We start from the raw sequence: 19,841 nt of genomic DNA, 5'->3' as shown, positions 1-19,841 counted from the left end.
CACTGAGGACCAGAAACGGTGTAATGCCCATGCCAGGTCTCTAGGGGGCAGTAAAGCTTTAACAACACACAACAGTTTACACGCATGTAAATGTGCTTTCAGAAGTGACAGAAGAGCGTTTCGTTCTGAAGGAATAACAAAATGGATCACAAAATGACAATTATTTCAGTGTAGTTTTGTGTTGATGTGACTGTTTTGTGTTGATGTGACTGTTTTCTGTTTTGTGTTGATGTGACTGTTTTCTGTTTTGTGTTGATGTGGCTGTTTTGTGTTGATGTGGCTGTTTTGTGTTAATGTGGCTGTTTTGTGTTAATGTGGCTGTTTTGTGTTTTGTGTTAATGTGGCTGTTTTGTGTTGATGTGGCTGTTTTGTGTTGATGTGACTGTTTTCTGTTTTGTGTTGATGTGGCTGTTTTGTGTTGATGTGGCTGTTTTGTGTTGATGTGGCTGTTTTGTGTTGATGTGGCTGTTTTCTGTTTTGTGTTGATGTGGCTGTTTTGTGTTGATGTGGCTGTTTTGTGTTGATGTGGCTGTTTTGTGTTGATGTGGCTGTTTTCTGTTTTGTGTTGATGTGGCTGTTTTCTGTTTTGTGTTGATGTGGCTGTTTTCTGTTTTGTGTTGATGTGGCTGTTTTGTGTTTGTGTTGATGTGGCTGTTTTGTGTTGATGTGGCTGTTTTGTGTTTTGTGTTGATGTGGCTGTTTTGTGTTGATGTGGCTGTTTTGTGTTGATGTGGCTGTTTTGTGTTGATGTGGCTGTTTTGTGTTGATGTGACTGTTTTCTGTTGATGTGGCTGTTTTGTGTTGATGTGGCTGTTTTCTGTTTTGTGTTGATGTGGCTGTTTTGTGTTTTGTGTTGATGTGGCTGTTTTCTGTTTTCTGTTGATGTGGCTGTTTTGTGTTGATGTGGCTGTTTTCTGTTTTCTGTTGATGTGGCTGTTTTGTGTTGATGTGGCTGTTCTCTGTTTTGTGTTGATGTGGCTGTTTTGTGTTGATGTGGCTGTTTTCTGTTTTGTGTTGATGTGGCTGTTTTGTGTTGATGTGGCTGTTTTGTGTTGATGTGGCTGTTTTCTGTTTTGTGTTGATGTGGCTGTTTTGTGTTGATGTGGCTGTTTTGTGTTGATGTGGCTGTTTTGTGTTTTGTGTTGATGTGGCTGTTTTCTGTTGATGTGGCTGTTTTGTGTTTTGTGTTGATGTGACTGTTTTGTGTTGATGTGGCTGTTTTGTGTTTTGTGTTGATGTGACTGTTTTGTGTTTTGTGTTGATGTGGCTGTTTTGTGTTTTGTGTTGATGTGGCTGTTTTGTGTTGATGTGGCTGTTTTGTGTTGATGTGGCTGTTTTGTGTTTTGTGTTGATGTGGCTGTTTTGTGTTGGTGTGACTGTTTTGTGTTTTGTGTTGATGTGACTGTTTTGTGTTGATGTGGCTGTTTTGTGTTTTGTGTTGATGTGGCTGTTTTGTGTTTTGTGTTGATGTGGCTGTTTTCTGTTGATGTGGCTGTTTTGTGTTGATGTGGCTGTTTTGTGTTGATGTGGCTGTTTTCTGTTGATGTGGCTGTTTTCTGTTGATGTGGCTGTTTTCTGTTTTGTGTTGATGTGGCTGTTTTGTGTTGATGTGGCTGTTTTCTGTTTTGTGTTGATGTGGCTGTTTTGTGTTTTGTGTTGATGTGGCTGTTTTGTGTTGATGTGGCTGTTTTGTGTTGATGTGGCTGTTTTGTGTTTTGTGTTGATGTGGCTGTTTTCTGTTGATGTGGCTGTTTTGTGTTTTGTGTTGATGTTGCTGTTTTGTGTTGATGTGGCTGTTTTGTGTTTTGTGTTGATGTGACTGTTTTGTGTTTTGTGTTGATGTGGCTGTTTTGTGTTTTGTGTTGATGTGGCTGTTTTGTGTTGATGTGGCTGTTTTGTGTTTTGTGTTGATGTGGCTGTTTTGTGTTGATGTGACTGTTTTGTGTTTTGTGTTGATGTGACTGTTTTGTGTTTTGTGTTGATGTGACTGTTTTGTGTTTTGTGTTGATGTGGCTGTTTTGTGTTGATGTGGCTGTTTTGTGTTTTGTGTTGATGTGGCTGTTTTGTGTTGATGTGGCTGTTTTGTGTTGATGTGGCTGTTTTGTGTTTTGTGTTGATGTGGCTGTTTTCTGTTGATGTGGCTGTTTTGTGTTGATGTGGCTGTTTTCTGTTGATGTGGCTGTTTTGTGTTGATGTGGCTGTTTTCTGTTTTCTGTTGATGTGGCTGTTTTGTGTTGATGTGGCTGTTTTCTGTTTTCTGTTGATGTGGCTGTTTTGTGTTTTGTGTTGATGTGGCTGTTTTGTGTTGATGTGGCTGTTTTGTGTTGATGTGGCTGTTTTCTGTTTTGTGTTGATGTGGCTGTTTTGTGTTGATGTGGCTGTTTTGTGTTTTGTGTTGATGTGGCTGTTTTGTGTTTTGTGTTGATGTGGCTGTTTTGTGTTTTGTGTTGATGTGGCTGTTTTGTGTTTTGTGTTGATGTGGCTGTTTTCTGTTTTGTGTTGATGTGGCTGTTTTGTGTTGATGTGGCTGTTTTGTGTTGATGTGGCTGTTTTGTGTTGATGTGGCTGTTTTCTGTTTTCTGTTGATGTGGCTGTTTTGTGTATATGTGGCTGTTTTGTGTTGATGTGGCTGTTTTGTGTTTTGTGTTGATGTGGCTGTTTTCTGTTTTCTGTTGATGTGGCTGTTTTGTGTTGATGTGGCTGTTTTCTGTTTTCTGTTGATGTGGCTGTTTTGTGTTGATGTGGCTGTTTTCTGTTTTGTGTTGATGTGGCTGTTTTGTGTTTTGTGTTGATGTGGCTGTTTTGTGTTTTGTGTTGATGTGACTGTTTTGTGTTGATGTGGCTGTTTTGTGTTTTGTGTTGATGTGGCTGTTTTGTGTTGATGTGGCTGTTTTCTGTTTTGTCTTGATGTGGCTGTTTTCTGTTTTGTGTTGATGTGGCTGTTTTGTGTTTTGTGTTGATGTGGCTGTTTTGTGTTGATGTGGCTGTTTTCTGTTTTCTGTTGATGTGGCTGTTTTGTGTTGATGTGACTGTTTTGTGTTTGTGTTGATGTGGCTGTTTTGTGTTAATGTGGCTATTTTGTGTTTTTTGTTGATGTGGCTGTTTTGTGTTGATGTGGCTGTTTTGTGTAGATGTGGCTGTTTTGTGTTAATGTGGCTGTTTTGTGTTAATGTGGCTGTTTTGTGTTTTGTGTTGATGTGGCTGTTTTCTGTTTTCTGTTGATGCTGTTTTGTGTTGATGTGGCTGTTTTGTGTTTTGTGTTGATGTGGCTGTTTTCTGTTTTCTGTTGATGTTGCTGTTTTGTGTTGATGTTGCTGTTTTGTGTTGATGTGGCTGTTTTGTATTGATGTGGCTGTTTTCTGTTTTGTGTTGATGTGGCTGTTTTGTGTTTTGTGTTGATGTGGCTGTTTTGTGTTGATGTGACTGTTTTGTGTTTTGTGTTGATGTGGCTGTTTTGTGTTTTGTGTTGATGTGGCTGTTTTGTGTTGATGTGACTGTTTTGTGTTGATGTGACTGTTTTGTGTTTGTGTTGATGTGGCTGTTTTGTGTTTTGTGTTGATGTGGCTGTTTTGTGTTTTGTGTTGATGTGGCTGTTTTGTGTTGATGTGACTGTTTTGTGTTGATGTGACTGTTTTGTGTTTGTGTTGATGTGGCTGTTTTGTGTTGATGTGGCTGTTTTGTGTTTGTGTTGATGTGGCTGTTTTGTGTTGATGTGACTGTTTTGTGTTGATGTGGCTGTTTTCTGTTTTGTGTTGATGTGGCTGTTTTCTGTTTTCTGTTGATGTGGCTGTTTTGTTTTGATGTGACTGTTTTCTGTTTTGTGTTGATGTGGCTGTTTTGTGTTGATGTGGCTGTTTTCTGTTTTGTGTTGATGTGGCTTTTTTCTGTTTTGTGTTGATGTGGCTGTTTTGTGTTCTGTTGATGTGGCTGTTCTCTGTTTTGTGTTGATGTGGCTGTTTTCTGTTTTGTGTTGATGTGGCTTTTTTCTGTTTTGTGTTGATGTGGCTGTTCTCTGTTTTGTGTTGATGTGGCTGTTTTCTGTTGATGTGGCTGTTTTCTGTTTTGTGTTGATGTGGCTTTTTTATGTTTTGTGTTGATGTGGCTGTTTTGTGTTCTGTTGATGTGGCTGTTTTCTGTTTTGTGTTGATGTGGCTGTTCTCTGTTTTGTGTTGATGTGGCTGTTTTCTGTTGATGTGGCTGTTTTCTGTTTTGTGTTGATGTGGCTTTTTTCTGTTTTGTGTTGATGTGGCTGTTTTGTGTTCTGTTGATGTGGCTGTTTTGTGTTGATGTGGCTGTTTTCTGTTTTGTGTTGATGTGGCTGTTTTGTGTTGATGTGGCTGTTTTCTGTTTTGTGTTGATGTGGCTGTTTTGTGTTGATGTGGCTGTTTTGTGTTAATGTGGCTGTTTTGTGTTAATGTGGCTATTTTGTGTTTTTTGTTGATGTGGCTGTTTTGTGTTGATGTGGCTGTTTTGTGTTGATGTGGCTGTTTTGTGTTGATGTGGCTGTTTTGTGTTAATGTGGCTGTTTTGTGTTAATGTGGCTATTTTGTGTTTTTTGTTGATGTGGCTGTTTTGTGTTGATGTGGCTGTTTTGTGTAGATGTGGCTGTTTTGTGTTAATGTGGCTGTTTTGTGTTAATGTGGCTGTTTTGTGTTTTGTGTTGATGTGGCTGTTTTCTGTTTTCTGTTGATGCTGTTTTGTGTTGATGTGGCTGTTTTGTGTTTTGTGTTGATGTGGCTGTTTTGTGTTTTGTGTTGATGTGGCTGTTTTCTGTTTTGTGTTGATGTGGCTGTTTTGTGTTGTGGCTGTTTTCTGTTTTCTGTTGATGTTGCTGTTTTGTGTTGATGTGGCTGTTTTCTGTTTTGTGTTGATGTGGCTGTTTTGTATTGATGTGGCTGTTTTCTGTTTTGTGTTGATGTGGCTGTTTTCTGTTTTGTGTTGATGTGGCTGTTTTCTGTTTTGTGTTGATGTGGCTGTTTTGTATTGATGTGGCTGTTTTCTGTTTTGTGTTGATGTGGCTGTTTTCTGTTGATGTGGCTGTTTTGTGTTGATGTGGCTGTTTTGTGTTGATGTGGCTGTTTTGTATTTTGTGTTGATGTGGCTGTTTTCTGTTTTCTGTTGATGTGGCTGTTTTGTGTTGATGTGGCTGTTTTCTGTTTTCTTTTTATGTGGCTGTTTTGTGTTGATGTGGCTGTTTTCTGTTTTGTGTTGATGTGGCTGTTTTCTGTTTTGTGTTGATGTGGCTGTTTTGTGTTGATGTGGCTGTTTTCTGTTTTGTGTTGATGTGGCTGTTTTGTGTTGATGTGGCTGTTTTCTGTTTTCTGTTTATTTGGCTGTTTTGTGTTGATGTGGCTGTTTTCTGTTTTCTGTTGATGTGGCTGTTTTGTGTTTTGTGTTGATGTGGCTGTTTTCTGTTTTGTGTTGATGTGGCTGTTTTGTGTTTTGTGTTGATGTGGCTGTTTTGTGTTTTGTGTTGATGTGACTGTTTTGTGTTGATGTGGCTGTTTTCTGTTTTGTGTTGATGTGGCTGTTTTGTGTTGATGTGGCTGTTTTCTGTTTTATGTTGATGTGGCTGTTTTGTGTTGATGTGGCTGTTTTGTGTTTTGTGTTGATGTGGCTGTTTTGTGTTGATGTGGCTGTTTTCTGTTTTCTGTTGATGTGGCTGTTTTGTGTTGATGTGGCTGTTTTGTGTTTTGTGTTGATGTGGCTGTTTTCTGTTTTCTGTTGATGTGGCTGTTTTGTGTTGATGTGACTGTTTTGTGTTGATGTGACTGTTTTGTGTTGATGTGGCTGTTTTCTGTTTTCTGTTGATGTGGCTGTTTTGTGTTGATGTGACTGTTTTGTGTTGATGTGACTGTTTTGTGTTTGTGTTGATGTGGCTGTTTTGTGTTGATGTGGCTGTTTTGTGTTTGTGTTGATGTGGCTGTTTTGTGTTGATGTGACTGTTTTGTGTTGATGTGGCTGTTTTGTGTTTGTGTTGATGTGGCTGTTTTGTGTTGATGTGACTGTTTTGTGTTGATGTGGCTGTTTTCTGTTTTGTGTTGATGTGGCTGTTTTCTGTTTTCTGTTGATGTGGCTGTTTTCTGTTTTGTGTTGATGTGGCTGTTTTGTGTTGATGTGACTGTTTTCTGTTTTGTGTTGATGTGGCTGTTTTGTGTTTTGTGTTGATGTGGCTGTTTTGTGTTTTGTGTTGATGTGGCTGTTTTCTGTTTTGTGTTGATGTGGCTGTTCTCTGTTTTGTGTTGATGTGGCTGTTTTCTGTTTTCTGTTGATGTGGCTGTTTTGTGTTGATGTGGCTGTTTTGTGTTTTGTGTTAATGTTGCTGTTTTGTGTTTTGTGTTGATGTGGCTGTTTTGTGTTTGTGTTGATGTGGCTGTTTTGTGTTTTGTGTTTATGTGGCTGTTTTGTGTTGATGTGACTGTTTTGTGTTGATGTGACTGTTTTCTGTTTTGTGTTGATGTGGCTGTTTTGTGTTTGTGTTGATGTGGCTGTTTTGTGTTTGTGTTGATGTGGCTGTTTTGTGTTGATGTGGCTGTTTTGTGTTTGTGTTGATGTGGCTGTTTTGTGTTTTGTGTTGATGTGGCTGTTTTGTGTTGATGTGACTGTTTTGTGTTGATGTGACTGTTTTGTGTTTGTGTTGATGTGACTGTTTTGTGTTTTGTGTTGATGTGGCTGTTTTGTGTTTGTGTTGATGTGGCTGTTTTGTGTTGATGTGGCTGTTTTGTGTTTGTGTTGATGTGACTGTTTTGTGTTGATGTGGCTGTTTTGTGTTGATGTGACTGTTTTGTGTTGATGTGGCTGTTTTGTGTTAATGTGGCTGTTTTGTGTTTTGTGTTGATGTGGCTGTTTTCTGTTTTCTGTTGATGCTGTTTTGTGTTGATGTGGCTGTTTTGTGTTTGTGTTGATGTGGCTGTTTTGTGTTTTGTGTTTATGTGGCTGTTTTGTGTTGATGTGACTGTTTTGTGTTGATGTGACTGTTTTCTGTTTTGTGTTGATGTGGCTGTTTTGTGTTTGTGTTGATGTGGCTGTTTTGTGTTTTGTGTTGATGTGGCTGTTTTGTGTTTTGTGTTGATGTGGCTGTTTTGTGTTGATGTGGCTGTTTTCTGTTTTCTGTTGATGTTGCTGTTTTGTGTTGATGTGGCTGTTTTGTATTGATGTGGCTGTTTTCTGTTTTGTGTTGATGTGGCTGTTTTCTGTTTTGTGTTGATGTGGCTGTTTTGTGTATATGTGGCTGTTTTGTGTTGATGTGGCTGTTTTGTGTTTTGTGTTGATGTGGCTGTTTTCTGTTTTCTGTTTATGTGGCTGTTTTGTGTTGATGTGGCTGTTTTCTGTTTTCTGTTGATGTGGCTGTTTTCTGTTTTGTGTTGATGTGGCTGTTTTGTGTTGATGTGGCTGTTTTGTGTTTTGTGTTGATGTGACTGTTTTGTGTTGATGTGGCTGTTTTCTGTTTTGTGTTGATGTGGCTGTTTTGTGTTGATGTGGCTGTTTTCTGTTTTCTGTTGATGTGGCTGTTTTCTGTTGATGTGGCTGTTTTCTGTTTTCTGTTGATGTGGCTGTTTTGTGTTTTGTGTTGATGTGGCTGTTTTGTGTTGATGTGGCTGTTTTGTGTTGATGTGGCTGTTTTCTGTTTTGTGTTGATGTGGCTGTTTTGTGTTGATGTGGCTGTTTTGTGTTTTGTGTTGATGTGGCTGTTTTGTGTTTTGTGTTGATGTGGCTGTTTTGTGTTTTGTGTTGATGTGGCTGTTTTGTGTTTTGTGTTGATGTGGCTGTTTTCTGTTTTGTGTTGATGTGGCTGTTTTGTGTTGATGTGGCTGTTTTGTGTTGATGTGGCTGTTTTGTGTTGATGTGGCTGTTTTCTGTTTTCTGTTGATGTGGCTGTTTTGTGTATATGTGGCTGTTTTGTGTTGATGTGGCTGTTTTGTGTTTTGTGTTGATGTGGCTGTTTTCTGTTTTCTGTTGATGTGGCTGTTTTGTGTTGATGTGGCTGTTTTCTGTTTTCTGTTGATGTGGCTGTTTTGTGTTGATGTGGCTGTTTTCTGTTTTGTGTTGATGTGGCTGTTTTGTGTTTTGTGTTGATGTGGCTGTTTTGTGTTTTGTGTTGATGTGACTGTTTTGTGTTGATGTGGCTGTTTTGTGTTTTGTGTTGATGTGGCTGTTTTGTGTTGATGTGGCTGTTTTCTGTTTTGTCTTGATGTGGCTGTTTTCTGTTTTGTGTTGATGTGGCTGTTTTGTGTTTTGTGTTGATGTGGCTGTTTTGTGTTGATGTGGCTGTTTTCTGTTTTCTGTTGATGTGGCTGTTTTGTGTTGATGTGACTGTTTTGTGTTTGTGTTGATGTGGCTGTTTTGTGTTAATGTGGCTATTTTGTGTTTTTTGTTGATGTGGCTGTTTTGTGTTGATGTGGCTGTTTTGTGTAGATGTGGCTGTTTTGTGTTAATGTGGCTGTTTTGTGTTAATGTGGCTGTTTTGTGTTTTGTGTTGATGTGGCTGTTTTCTGTTTTCTGTTGATGCTGTTTTGTGTTGATGTGGCTGTTTTGTGTTTTGTGTTGATGTGGCTGTTTTCTGTTTTCTGTTGATGTTGCTGTTTTGTGTTGATGTTGCTGTTTTGTGTTGATGTGGCTGTTTTGTATTGATGTGGCTGTTTTCTGTTTTGTGTTGATGTGGCTGTTTTGTGTTTTGTGTTGATGTGGCTGTTTTGTGTTGATGTGACTGTTTTGTGTTTTGTGTTGATGTGGCTGTTTTGTGTTTTGTGTTGATGTGGCTGTTTTGTGTTGATGTGACTGTTTTGTGTTGATGTGACTGTTTTGTGTTTGTGTTGATGTGGCTGTTTTGTGTTTTGTGTTGATGTGGCTGTTTTGTGTTTTGTGTTGATGTGGCTGTTTTGTGTTGATGTGACTGTTTTGTGTTGATGTGACTGTTTTGTGTTTGTGTTGATGTGGCTGTTTTGTGTTGATGTGGCTGTTTTGTGTTTGTGTTGATGTGGCTGTTTTGTGTTGATGTGACTGTTTTGTGTTGATGTGGCTGTTTTCTGTTTTGTGTTGATGTGGCTGTTTTCTGTTTTCTGTTGATGTGGCTGTTTTGTTTTGATGTGACTGTTTTCTGTTTTGTGTTGATGTGGCTGTTTTGTGTTGATGTGGCTGTTTTCTGTTTTGTGTTGATGTGGCTTTTTTCTGTTTTGTGTTGATGTGGCTGTTTTGTGTTCTGTTGATGTGGCTGTTCTCTGTTTTGTGTTGATGTGGCTGTTTTCTGTTTTGTGTTGATGTGGCTTTTTTCTGTTTTGTGTTGATGTGGCTGTTCTCTGTTTTGTGTTGATGTGGCTGTTTTCTGTTGATGTGGCTGTTTTCTGTTTTGTGTTGATGTGGCTTTTTTATGTTTTGTGTTGATGTGGCTGTTTTGTGTTCTGTTGATGTGGCTGTTTTCTGTTTTGTGTTGATGTGGCTGTTCTCTGTTTTGTGTTGATGTGGCTGTTTTCTGTTGATGTGGCTGTTTTCTGTTTTGTGTTGATGTGGCTTTTTTCTGTTTTGTGTTGATGTGGCTGTTTTGTGTTCTGTTGATGTGGCTGTTTTGTGTTGATGTGGCTGTTTTCTGTTTTGTGTTGATGTGGCTGTTTTGTGTTGATGTGGCTGTTTTCTGTTTTGTGTTGATGTGGCTGTTTTGTGTTGATGTGGCTGTTTTGTGTTAATGTGGCTGTTTTGTGTTAATGTGGCTATTTTGTGTTTTTTGTTGATGTGGCTGTTTTGTGTTGATGTGGCTGTTTTGTGTTGATGTGGCTGTTTTGTGTTGATGTGGCTGTTTTGTGTTAATGTGGCTGTTTTGTGTTAATGTGGCTATTTTGTGTTTTTTGTTGATGTGGCTGTTTTGTGTTGATGTGGCTGTTTTGTGTAGATGTGGCTGTTTTGTGTTAATGTGGCTGTTTTGTGTTAATGTGGCTGTTTTGTGTTTTGTGTTGATGTGGCTGTTTTCTGTTTTCTGTTGATGCTGTTTTGTGTTGATGTGGCTGTTTTGTGTTTTGTGTTGATGTGGCTGTTTTGTGTTTTGTGTTGATGTGGCTGTTTTCTGTTTTGTGTTGATGTGGCTGTTTTGTGTTGTGGCTGTTTTCTGTTTTCTGTTGATGTTGCTGTTTTGTGTTGATGTGGCTGTTTTCTGTTTTGTGTTGATGTGGCTGTTTTGTATTGATGTGGCTGTTTTCTGTTTTGTGTTGATGTGGCTGTTTTCTGTTTTGTGTTGATGTGGCTGTTTTCTGTTTTGTGTTGATGTGGCTGTTTTGTATTGATGTGGCTGTTTTCTGTTTTGTGTTGATGTGGCTGTTTTCTGTTTTGTGTTGATGTGGCTGTTTTCTGTTGATGTGGCTGTTTTGTGTTGATGTGGCTGTTTTGTGTTGATGTGGCTGTTTTGTATTTTGTGTTGATGTGGCTGTTTTCTGTTTTCTGTTGATGTGGCTGTTTTGTGTTGATGTGGCTGTTTTCTGTTTTCTTTTTATGTGGCTGTTTTGTGTTGATGTGGCTGTTTTCTGTTTTGTGTTGATGTGGCTGTTTTCTGTTTTGTGTTGATGTGGCTGTTTTGTGTTGATGTGGCTGTTTTCTGTTTTGTGTTGATGTGGCTGTTTTGTGTTGATGTGGCTGTTTTCTGTTTTCTGTTTATTTGGCTGTTTTGTGTTGATGTGGCTGTTTTCTGTTTTCTGTTGATGTGGCTGTTTTGTGTTTTGTGTTGATGTGGCTGTTTTCTGTTTTGTGTTGATGTGGCTGTTTTGTGTTTTGTGTTGATGTGGCTGTTTTGTGTTTTGTGTTGATGTGACTGTTTTGTGTTGATGTGGCTGTTTTCTGTTTTGTGTTGATGTGGCTGTTTTGTGTTGATGTGGCTGTTTTCTGTTTTATGTTGATGTGGCTGTTTTGTGTTGATGTGGCTGTTTTGTGTTTTGTGTTGATGTGGCTGTTTTGTGTTGATGTGGCTGTTTTCTGTTTTCTGTTGATGTGGCTGTTTTGTGTTGATGTGGCTGTTTTGTGTTTTGTGTTGATGTGGCTGTTTTCTGTTTTCTGTTGATGTGGCTGTTTTGTGTTGATGTGACTGTTTTGTGTTGATGTGACTGTTTTGTGTTGATGTGGCTGTTTTCTGTTTTCTGTTGATGTGGCTGTTTTGTGTTGATGTGACTGTTTTGTGTTGATGTGACTGTTTTGTGTTTGTGTTGATGTGGCTGTTTTGTGTTGATGTGGCTGTTTTGTGTTTGTGTTGATGTGGCTGTTTTGTGTTGATGTGACTGTTTTGTGTTGATGTGGCTGTTTTGTGTTTGTGTTGATGTGGCTGTTTTGTGTTGATGTGACTGTTTTGTGTTGATGTGGCTGTTTTCTGTTTTGTGTTGATGTGGCTGTTTTCTGTTTTCTGTTGATGTGGCTGTTTTCTGTTTTGTGTTGATGTGGCTGTTTTGTGTTGATGTGACTGTTTTCTGTTTTGTGTTGATGTGGCTGTTTTGTGTTTTGTGTTGATGTGGCTGTTTTGTGTTTTGTGTTGATGTGGCTGTTTTCTGTTTTGTGTTGATGTGGCTGTTCTCTGTTTTGTGTTGATGTGGCTGTTTTCTGTTTTCTGTTGATGTGGCTGTTTTGTGTTGATGTGGCTGTTTTGTGTTTTGTGTTAATGTTGCTGTTTTGTGTTTTGTGTTGATGTGGCTGTTTTGTGTTTTGTGTTGATGTGACTGTTTTGTGTTGATGTGGCTGTTTTGTGTTTGTGTTGATGTGGCTGTTTTGTGTTTGTGTTGATGTGGCTGTTTTGTGTTTTGTGTTTATGTGGCTGTTTTGTGTTGATGTGACTGTTTTGTGTTGATGTGACTGTTTTCTGTTTTGTGTTGATGTGGCTGTTTTGTGTTTGTGTTGATGTGGCTGTTTTGTGTTTGTGTTGATGTGGCTGTTTTGTGTTGATGTGGCTGTTTTGTGTTTGTGTTGATGTGGCTGTTTTGTGTTTTGTGTTGATGTGGCTGTTTTGTGTTGATGTGACTGTTTTGTGTTGATGTGACTGTTTTGTGTTTGTGTTGATGTGACTGTTTTGTGTTTTGTGTTGATGTGGCTGTTTTGTGTTTGTGTTGATGTGGCTGTTTTGTGTTGATGTGGCTGTTTTGTGTTTGTGTTGATGTGACTGTTTTGTGTTGATGTGGCTGTTTTGTGTTGATGTGACTGTTTTGTGTTGATGTGGCTGTTTTGTGTTAATGTGGCTGTTTTGTGTTTTGTGTTGATGTGGCTGTTTTCTGTTTTCTGTTGATGCTGTTTTGTGTTGATGTGGCTGTTTTGTGTTTGTGTTGATGTGGCTGTTTTGTGTTTTGTGTTTATGTGGCTGTTTTGTGTTGATGTGACTGTTTTGTGTTGATGTGACTGTTTTCTGTTTTGTGTTGATGTGGCTGTTTTGTGTTTGTGTTGATGTGGCTGTTTTGTGTTTTGTGTTGATGTGGCTGTTTTGTGTTTTGTGTTGATGTGGCTGTTTTGTGTTGATGTGGCTGTTTTCTGTTTTCTGTTGATGTTGCTGTTTTGTGTTGATGTGGCTGTTTTGTATTGATGTGGCTGTTTTCTGTTTTGTGTTGATGTGGCTGTTTTCTGTTTTGTGTTGATGTGGCTGTTTTGTGTATATGTGGCTGTTTTGTGTTGATGTGGCTGTTTTGTGTTTTGTGTTGATGTGGCTGTTTTCTGTTTTCTGTTTATGTGGCTGTTTTGTGTTGATGTGGCTGTTTTCTGTTTTCTGTTGATGTGGCTGTTTTGTGTTTTGTGTTGATGTGGCTGTTTTCTGTTTTGTGTTGATGTGGCTGTTTTGTGTTGATGTGGCTGTTTTGTGTTTTGTGTTGATGTGACTGTTTTGTGTTGATGTGGCTGTTTTCTGTTTTGTGTTGATGTGGCTGTTTTGTGTTGATGTGGCTGTTTTCTGTTTTATGTTGATGTGGCTGTTTTCTGTTGATGTGGCTGTTTTGTGTTTTGTGTTGATGTGGCTGTTTTGTGTTGATGTGGCTGTTTTCTGTTTTCTGTTGATGTGGCTGTTTTGTGTTGATGTGGCTGTTTTGTGTTTTGTGTTGATGTGGCTGTTTTGTGTTGATGTGGCTGTTTTGTGTTTTGTGTTGATGTGGCTGTTTTGTGTTGATGTGACTGTTTTGTGTTGATGTGACTGTTTTGTGTTTGTGTTGATGTGGCTGTTTTGTGTTGATGTGGCTGTTTTGTGTTTGTGTTGATGTGGCTGTTTTGTGTTGATGTGACTGTTTTGTGTTGATGTGGCTGTTTTGTGTTTGTGTTGATGTGGCTGTTTTGTGTTGATGTGACTGTTTTCTGTTTTCTGTTGATGTGGCTGTTTTCTGTTTTGTGTTGATGTGGCTGTTTTGTGTTGATGTGACTGTTTTCTGTTTTGTGTTGATGTGGCTGTTTTGTGTTTTGTGTTGATGTGGCTGTTTTGTGTTTTGTGTTGATGTGGCTGTTTTCTGTTTTGTGTTGATGTGGCTGTTTTGTGTTGATGTGGCTGTTTTCTGTTTTCTGTTGATGTGGCTGTTTTGTGTTGATGTGGCTGTTTTGTGTTTTGTGTTAATGTGGCTGTTTTGTGTTTTGTGTTGATGTGGCTGTTTTGTGTTTTGTGTTGATGTGGCTGTTTTGTGTTGATGTGACTGTTTTGTGTTTGTGTTGATGTGGCTGTTTTGTGTTTTGTGTTTATGTGGCTGTTTTGTGTTGATGTGACTGTTTTGTGTTGATGTGACTGTTTTCTGTTTTGTGTTGATGTGGCTGTTTTGTGTTTGTGTTGATGTGGCTGTTTTGTGTTTGTGTTGATGTGGCTGTTTTGTGTTGATGTGGCTGTTTTGTGTTTGTGTTGATGTGGCTGTTTTGTGTTGATGTGGCTGTTTTGTGTTTTGTGTTGATGTGGCTGTTTTGTGTTGATGTGACCGTTTTGTGTTGATGTGACTGTTTTGTGTTTGTGTTGATGTGACTGTTTTGTGTTTTGTGTTGATGTGGCTGTTTTGTGTTTGTGTTGATGTGGCTGTTTTGTGTTGATGTGGCTGTTTTGTGTTGATGTGACTGTTTTGTGTTGATGTGACTGTTTTGTGTTGATGTGGCTGTTTTGTGTTGATGTGGCTGTTTTGTGTTTTTGTTGATGTGGCTGTTTTGTGTTGATGTGACTGTTTTGTGTTGATGTGGCTGTTTTGTGTTTGTGTTGATGTGGCTGTTTTGTGTTGATGTGACTGTTTTCTGTTTTGTGTTGATGTGGCTGTTTTGTGTTGATGTGGCTGTTTTGTGTTTGTGTTGATGTGGCTGTTTTGTGTTGATGTGACTGTTTTCTGTTTTGTGTTGATGTGGCTGTTTTGTGTTGATGTGACTGTTTTGTGTTTTGTGTTGATGTGGCTGTTTTCTGTTTTGTGTTGATGTGGCTGTTTTGTGTTTTTGTTGATGTGGCTGTTTTGTGTTTTGTGTTGATGTGGCTATTTTGTGTTGATGTGGCTGTTTTCTGTTTTGTGTTGATGTGACTGTTTTGTGTTTGTGTTGATGTGGCTGTTTTGTGTTTTGTGTTTATGTGGCTGTTTTGTGTTGATGTGACTGTTTTGTGTTGATGTGACTGTTTTCTGTTTTGTATTGATGTGGCTGTTTTCTGTTTTGTGTTGATGTGGCTGTTTTCTGTTTTGTGTTGATGTGGCTGTTTTGTGTATATGTGGCTGTTTTGTGTTGATGTGGCTGTTTTGTGTTTTGTGTTGATGTGGCTGTTTTCTGTTTTCTGTTTATGTGGCTGTTTTGTGTTGATGTGGCTGTTTTCTGTTTTCTGTTGATGTGGCTGTTTTGTGTTTTGTGTTGATGTGGCTGTTTTCTGTTTTGTGTTGATGTGGCTGTTTTGTGTTGATGTGGCTGTTTTGTGTTTTGTGTTGATGTGACTGTTTTGTGTTGATGTGGCTGTTTTCTGTTTTGTGTTGATGTGGCTGTTTTGTGTTGATGTGGCTGTTTTCTGTTTTATGTTGATGTGGCTGTTTTGTGTTGATGTGGCTATTTTCTGTTTTGTGTTGATGTGACTGTTTTGTGTTGATGTGGCTGTTTTCTGTTTTGTGTTGATGTGGCTGTTTTGTGTTGATGTGACTGTTTTGTGTTTGTGTTGATGTGGCTGTTTTGTGTTTTGTGTTTATGTGGCTGTTTTGTGTTGATGTGGCTGTTTTGTGTTTGTGTTGATGTGACTGTTTTGTGTTGATGTGACTGTTTTGTGTTGATGTGGCTGTTTTGTGTTTGTGTTGATGTGACTGTTTTGTGTTTTGTGCTGATGTGGCTGTTTTCTGTTGATGTGGCAGTTTTCTGTTTTGTGTTGATGTGGCTGTTTTCTGTTTTCTGTTGATGCTGTTTTGTGTTGATGTGGCTGTTTTCTGTTTTCTGTTGATGTCGCTGTTTTCTGTTTTGTGTTGATGTGGCTGTTTTCTGTTTTCTGTTGATGTCGCTGTTTTGTGTTGATGTGGCTGTTTTCTGTTTTGTGTTGATGTGGCTTCTTTCTGTTTTGTGTTGATGTGGCTGTTTTGTGTTCTGTTGATGTGGCTGTTTTGTGTTGATGTGGCTGTTTTCTGTTTTGTGTTGATGTGGCTTCTTTCTGTTTTGTGTTGATGTGGCTGTTTTGTGTTTTGTGTTGATGTGGCTGTTTTGTGTTGATGTGGCTGTTTTGTGTTAATGTGGCTATTTTGTGTTTTTTGTTGATGTGGCTGTTTTGTGTTGATGTGGCTGTTTTCTGTTTTGTGTTGATGTGGCTGTTTTCTGTTTATGTGGCTGTTTTGTGTTGATGTGGCTGTTTTGTGTTGATGTGGCTGTTTTGTGTTGATGTGGCTGTTTTGTGTTTTGTGTTGATGTGGCTGTTTTATGTTTTGTGTTGATGTGGCTGTTTTGTGTTGATGTGGCTGTTTTGTGTTGATGTGACTGTTTTGTGTTTGTGTTGATGTGGCTGTTTTGTGTTGATGTGGCTGTTTTGTGTTGATGTGGCTGTTTTGTGTTTTGTGTTGATGTGGCTGTTTTGTGTTTGTGTTGATGTGGCTGTTTTGTGCTGATGTGGCTGTTTTGTGTTGATGTCACTGTTCTGTGTTGATGTGACTGTTTTGTGTTTTTTGTTGATGTGGCTGTTTTGTGTTGATGTGGCTGTTTTCTGTTTTGTGTTGATGTGGCTGTTTTCTGTTTTGTGTTGATGTGACTGTTTTGTGTTGATGTGGCTGTTTTCTGTTTTGTGTTGATGTGGCTGTTTTCTGTTTTGTGTTGATGTGGATGTTTTCTGTTTTGTGTTGATGTGGCTGTTTTGTGTTGATGTGGCTGTTTTCTGTTTTGTGTTGATGTGGCTGTTTTGTGTTGATGTGGCTGTTTTCTGTTTTGTGTTGATGTGGCTGTTTTCTGTTTTGTGTTGATGTGGCTGTTTTGTGTTGATGTGGCTGTTTTCTGTTGATGTGGCTGTTTTGTGTTTTGTGTTGATGTGGCTGTTTTGTGTTTGTGTTGATGTGGCTGTTTTGTGCTGATGTGGCTGTTTTGTGTTGATGTGACTGTTTTGTGTTGATGTGACTGTTTTGTGTTGATGTGGCTGTTTTGTGTTGATGTGGCTGTTTTGTGTTTGTGTTGATGTGGCTGTTTTGTGTTGATGTGGCTGTTTTGTGTTTGTGTTGATGTGGCTGTTTTGTGTTGATGTGGCTGTTTTGTGCTGATGTGGCTGTTTTGTGTTGATGTGACTGTTCTGTGTTGATGTGACTGTTTTGTGTTGATGTGGCTGTTTTGTGCTGATGTGGCTGTTTTGTGTTGATGTGACTGTTTTGTGTTGATGTGACTGTTTTGTGTTGATGTGGCTGTTTTGTGCTGATGTGGCTGTTTTGTGTTGATGTGACTGTTCTGTGTTGATGTGACTGTTTTGTGTTGATGTGGCTGTTTTGTGCTGATGTGGCTGTTTTGTGTTGATGTGACTGTTTTGTGTTGATGTGACTGTTTTGTGTTTGTGTTGATGTGACTGTTTTGTGTTGATGTGACTGTTTTGTGTTGATGTGGCTGTTTTGTGTTGATGTGACTGTTTTGTGTTGATGTGACTGTTTTGTGTTGATGTGACTGTTTTGTGTTGATGTGGCTGTTTTGTGTTGATGTGACTGTTTTGTGTTGATGTGACTGTTTTGTGTTGATGTGACTGTTTTGTGTTGATGTGGCTGTTTTGTGCTGATGTGGCTGTTTTGTGTTGATGTGACTGTTCTGTGTTGATGTGACTGTTTTGTGTTGATGTGGCTGTTTTGTGCTGATGTGGCTGTTTTGTGTTGATGTGACTGTTTTGTGTTGATGTGACTGTTTTGTGTTGATGTGGCTGTTTTGTGCTGATGTGGCTGTTTTGTGTTGATGTGACTGTTCTGTGTTGATGTGACTGTTTTGTGTTGATGTGGCTGTTTTGTGCTGATGTGGCTGTTTTGTGTTGATGTGACTGTTTTGTGTTGATGTGACTGTTTTGTGTTTGTGTTGATGTGACTGTTTTGTGTTGATGTGACTGTTTTGTGTTGATGTGGCTGTTTTGTGCTGATGTGGCTGTTTTGTGTTGATGTGACTGTTTTGTGTTGATGTGGCTGTTTTGTGTTTGTGTTGATGTGGCTGTTTTGTTCTGATGTGGCTGTTTTGTGTTGATGTGGCTGTTTTGTGTTGATGTGACTGTTTTGTGTTGATGTGGCTGTTTTGTGTTGATGTGACTGTTTTGTGTTTGTGTTGATGTGGCTGTTTTGTGTTGATGTGACTGTTTTGTGTTTCTGTTGATGTGGCTGTTTTGTGTTGATGTGGCTGTTTTGTGTTTGTGTTGATGTGGCTGTTTTGTGTTGATGTGACTGTTTTGTGTTGATGTGACTGTTTTGTGTTTGTGTTGATGTGGCTGTTTTGTGTTGATGTGACTGTTTTGTGTTTGTGTTGATGTGGCTGTTTTGTGTTGATGTGACTGTTTTGTGTTTGTGTTGATGTGGCTGTTTTGTGTTGATGTGGCTGTTTTGTGTTTGTGTTGATGTGGCTGTTTTGTGTTGATGTGGCTGTTTTGTGTTTGTGTTGATGTGGCTGTTTTGTGTTGATGTGGCTGTTTTGTGTTTGTGTTTATGTGGCTGTTTTGTGTTTGTGTTTATGTGACTGTTTTGTGTTTGTGTTGATGTGGCTGTTTTGTGATCGTTTGGAGCCCATGGATATCTTCACATCCCTGCTGTCTTTACTGTTTAGTCTGAATCGTTCTTCTGATTAAAAGCTGGGCTGAAATATGTGAGATATGGCGAACGAATATATTTACCTACCAAATTCTAACGTTACGTCCTCTGGAAACCCTTCCAGTTGCCGAACACTGTGTTAGCTGGCGCGCAAACTGTGTGGCTGTGCTTCACCTTACGTATCTTTTCTGTTTTAGGTTCAGCTGCAGAAAAACAAGGCCTTCAGACGTTTTAAGAAACTACAAGAAGCGCGACCAGAGTTCAACAACCAGAAGCTGGAGGACCTGCTTCAAATGCCTGTTTTGAGAATTAACCAGTAAGCCATGTCGTTTAGATAAAACCACTAAACGTCCCATTTTCTGACTACAAGCCTGAACTGAAACCCAGTTAAAGTCCGAGTCGCTGCTTTCTTATCCCAAAGACTTTTCTGGAAAAAGAAGCAAATCTTTCATCATGTTGAGCCAAAGGGATGTTTCTATGTGATATTTCCTCCCACTTTGACAACCAGTCAGACATGAATAATGGGCCTCTTTGTACTGGGGTCATGATCTTTCTCTCACATGACGATTGACTTTTAGGATTTTTCAGTTTTTACACGATTTCATTGTTGGATAGTTGACTAATATGGGCTTCATACATTTTACTTCATATGTTCCATTTTGTGCCACAAAGATCAGTTTGGTCTTCGTCTGGATACTGTCAGGAAGCAGTGACACTCTAAACCAGCCCTGGTCCACTTCCACAGACAATTCAGAGTGAAACGGAGACAAAACTGCAGGAATTCCATGTTGATCCATGTTTCCTGGTGGTGAATGCGATGTTCTCCATCCAGGCCCGGCAATGCTGAGTTTCATGGTCTCCAGCAGCTGGACAGACAAAGATTCTCCAACACAACATCAGCTTTTCTTTTGGATGATTATATTATCTTTAATCCATTAATCCATGTTTGCAGTGATTTTGGGCTGAAAAGAGCATTTAACTTTAGGTTTTTAGTCCAGTCTAAGATAAATAACAAGACGGGATGCGTTACTGAGCCTGGAACTTGTTTGCAGGAATCAGATCATCTCTCAGAAAGCCACAGATGAAGAGCAAATAGCAGAGAACACTCCTGCATTCATGCCGCTCTGCAGAACGAACGTATCAGCAGAGCAGAGGAACCCTGGAGAGTGGAGCACGTTGTCCTGGACATCTCTGTTCCAGGCTGCTCCCGGGAACCAACAGGCTGGATGGATCAGCGATGTAAAGCTTTTACCTTCTCTGGTCCTCCTGCCTTCTGCTTACAGCCGGGACGGCTTTGTGTTTCCACAAAAAAACAGGCAGAGGTTTGTTGCCTTCTAAGTTTACTGAAGACACTGCTGACACAAGATCCTGGTTTGGGTTCTGGCTCGATCTGGGATCTGTTAGATTCCGGTGAATATCCAGGTGGTCTGACATCAGTTAGCTGCTCCGTCTCTGGACCAAAACACATTTATTTCTCATCAATAATTCATAACAGATCAAAACAGAGTGCTGCAATGATGCTGGGAGTGATAATAAGAAGGATGCTGGAATGATGCTACAATGAAGCTTGGAATATATTTGGGAATGACACTTGGAATAATACTGGAAAAAAGTTTGGAATGATTTTGGGAATGATGCTGAAACAAAGCTTAAAATTATTTTGGGAATGATGCTGGAAGGATGTTT

The 19,841-nt window shown here is 39.3% G+C and overlaps 1 protein-coding gene across 1 annotated transcript in view; it reads left to right on the top strand.

Annotated features, from left to right (window-relative positions):
- arhgef39 (Rho guanine nucleotide exchange factor (GEF) 39) overlaps positions 1-19,841 on the top strand; it is a gene marked incomplete at both ends in the record, with an annotated part of 98,534 nt that overhangs the window by 14,870 nt on the left and 63,823 nt on the right. The window contains 1 exon segment of the mRNA XM_079263110.1: positions 18,353-18,471. Within this exon segment, the coding sequence (XP_079119236.1) occupies positions 18,353-18,471 (119 nt within the window).

This window comes from Telmatherina bonti, assembly GCF_933228915.1.
Source record: "Telmatherina bonti genome assembly, chromosome: 23".
Lineage (NCBI taxonomy): Eukaryota > Metazoa > Chordata > Actinopteri > Atheriniformes > Telmatherinidae > Telmatherina > Telmatherina bonti.
The sequence above is the reverse complement of the archived record's forward strand: the minus strand, read 5'-3'. Positions and strand labels throughout refer to the sequence as shown.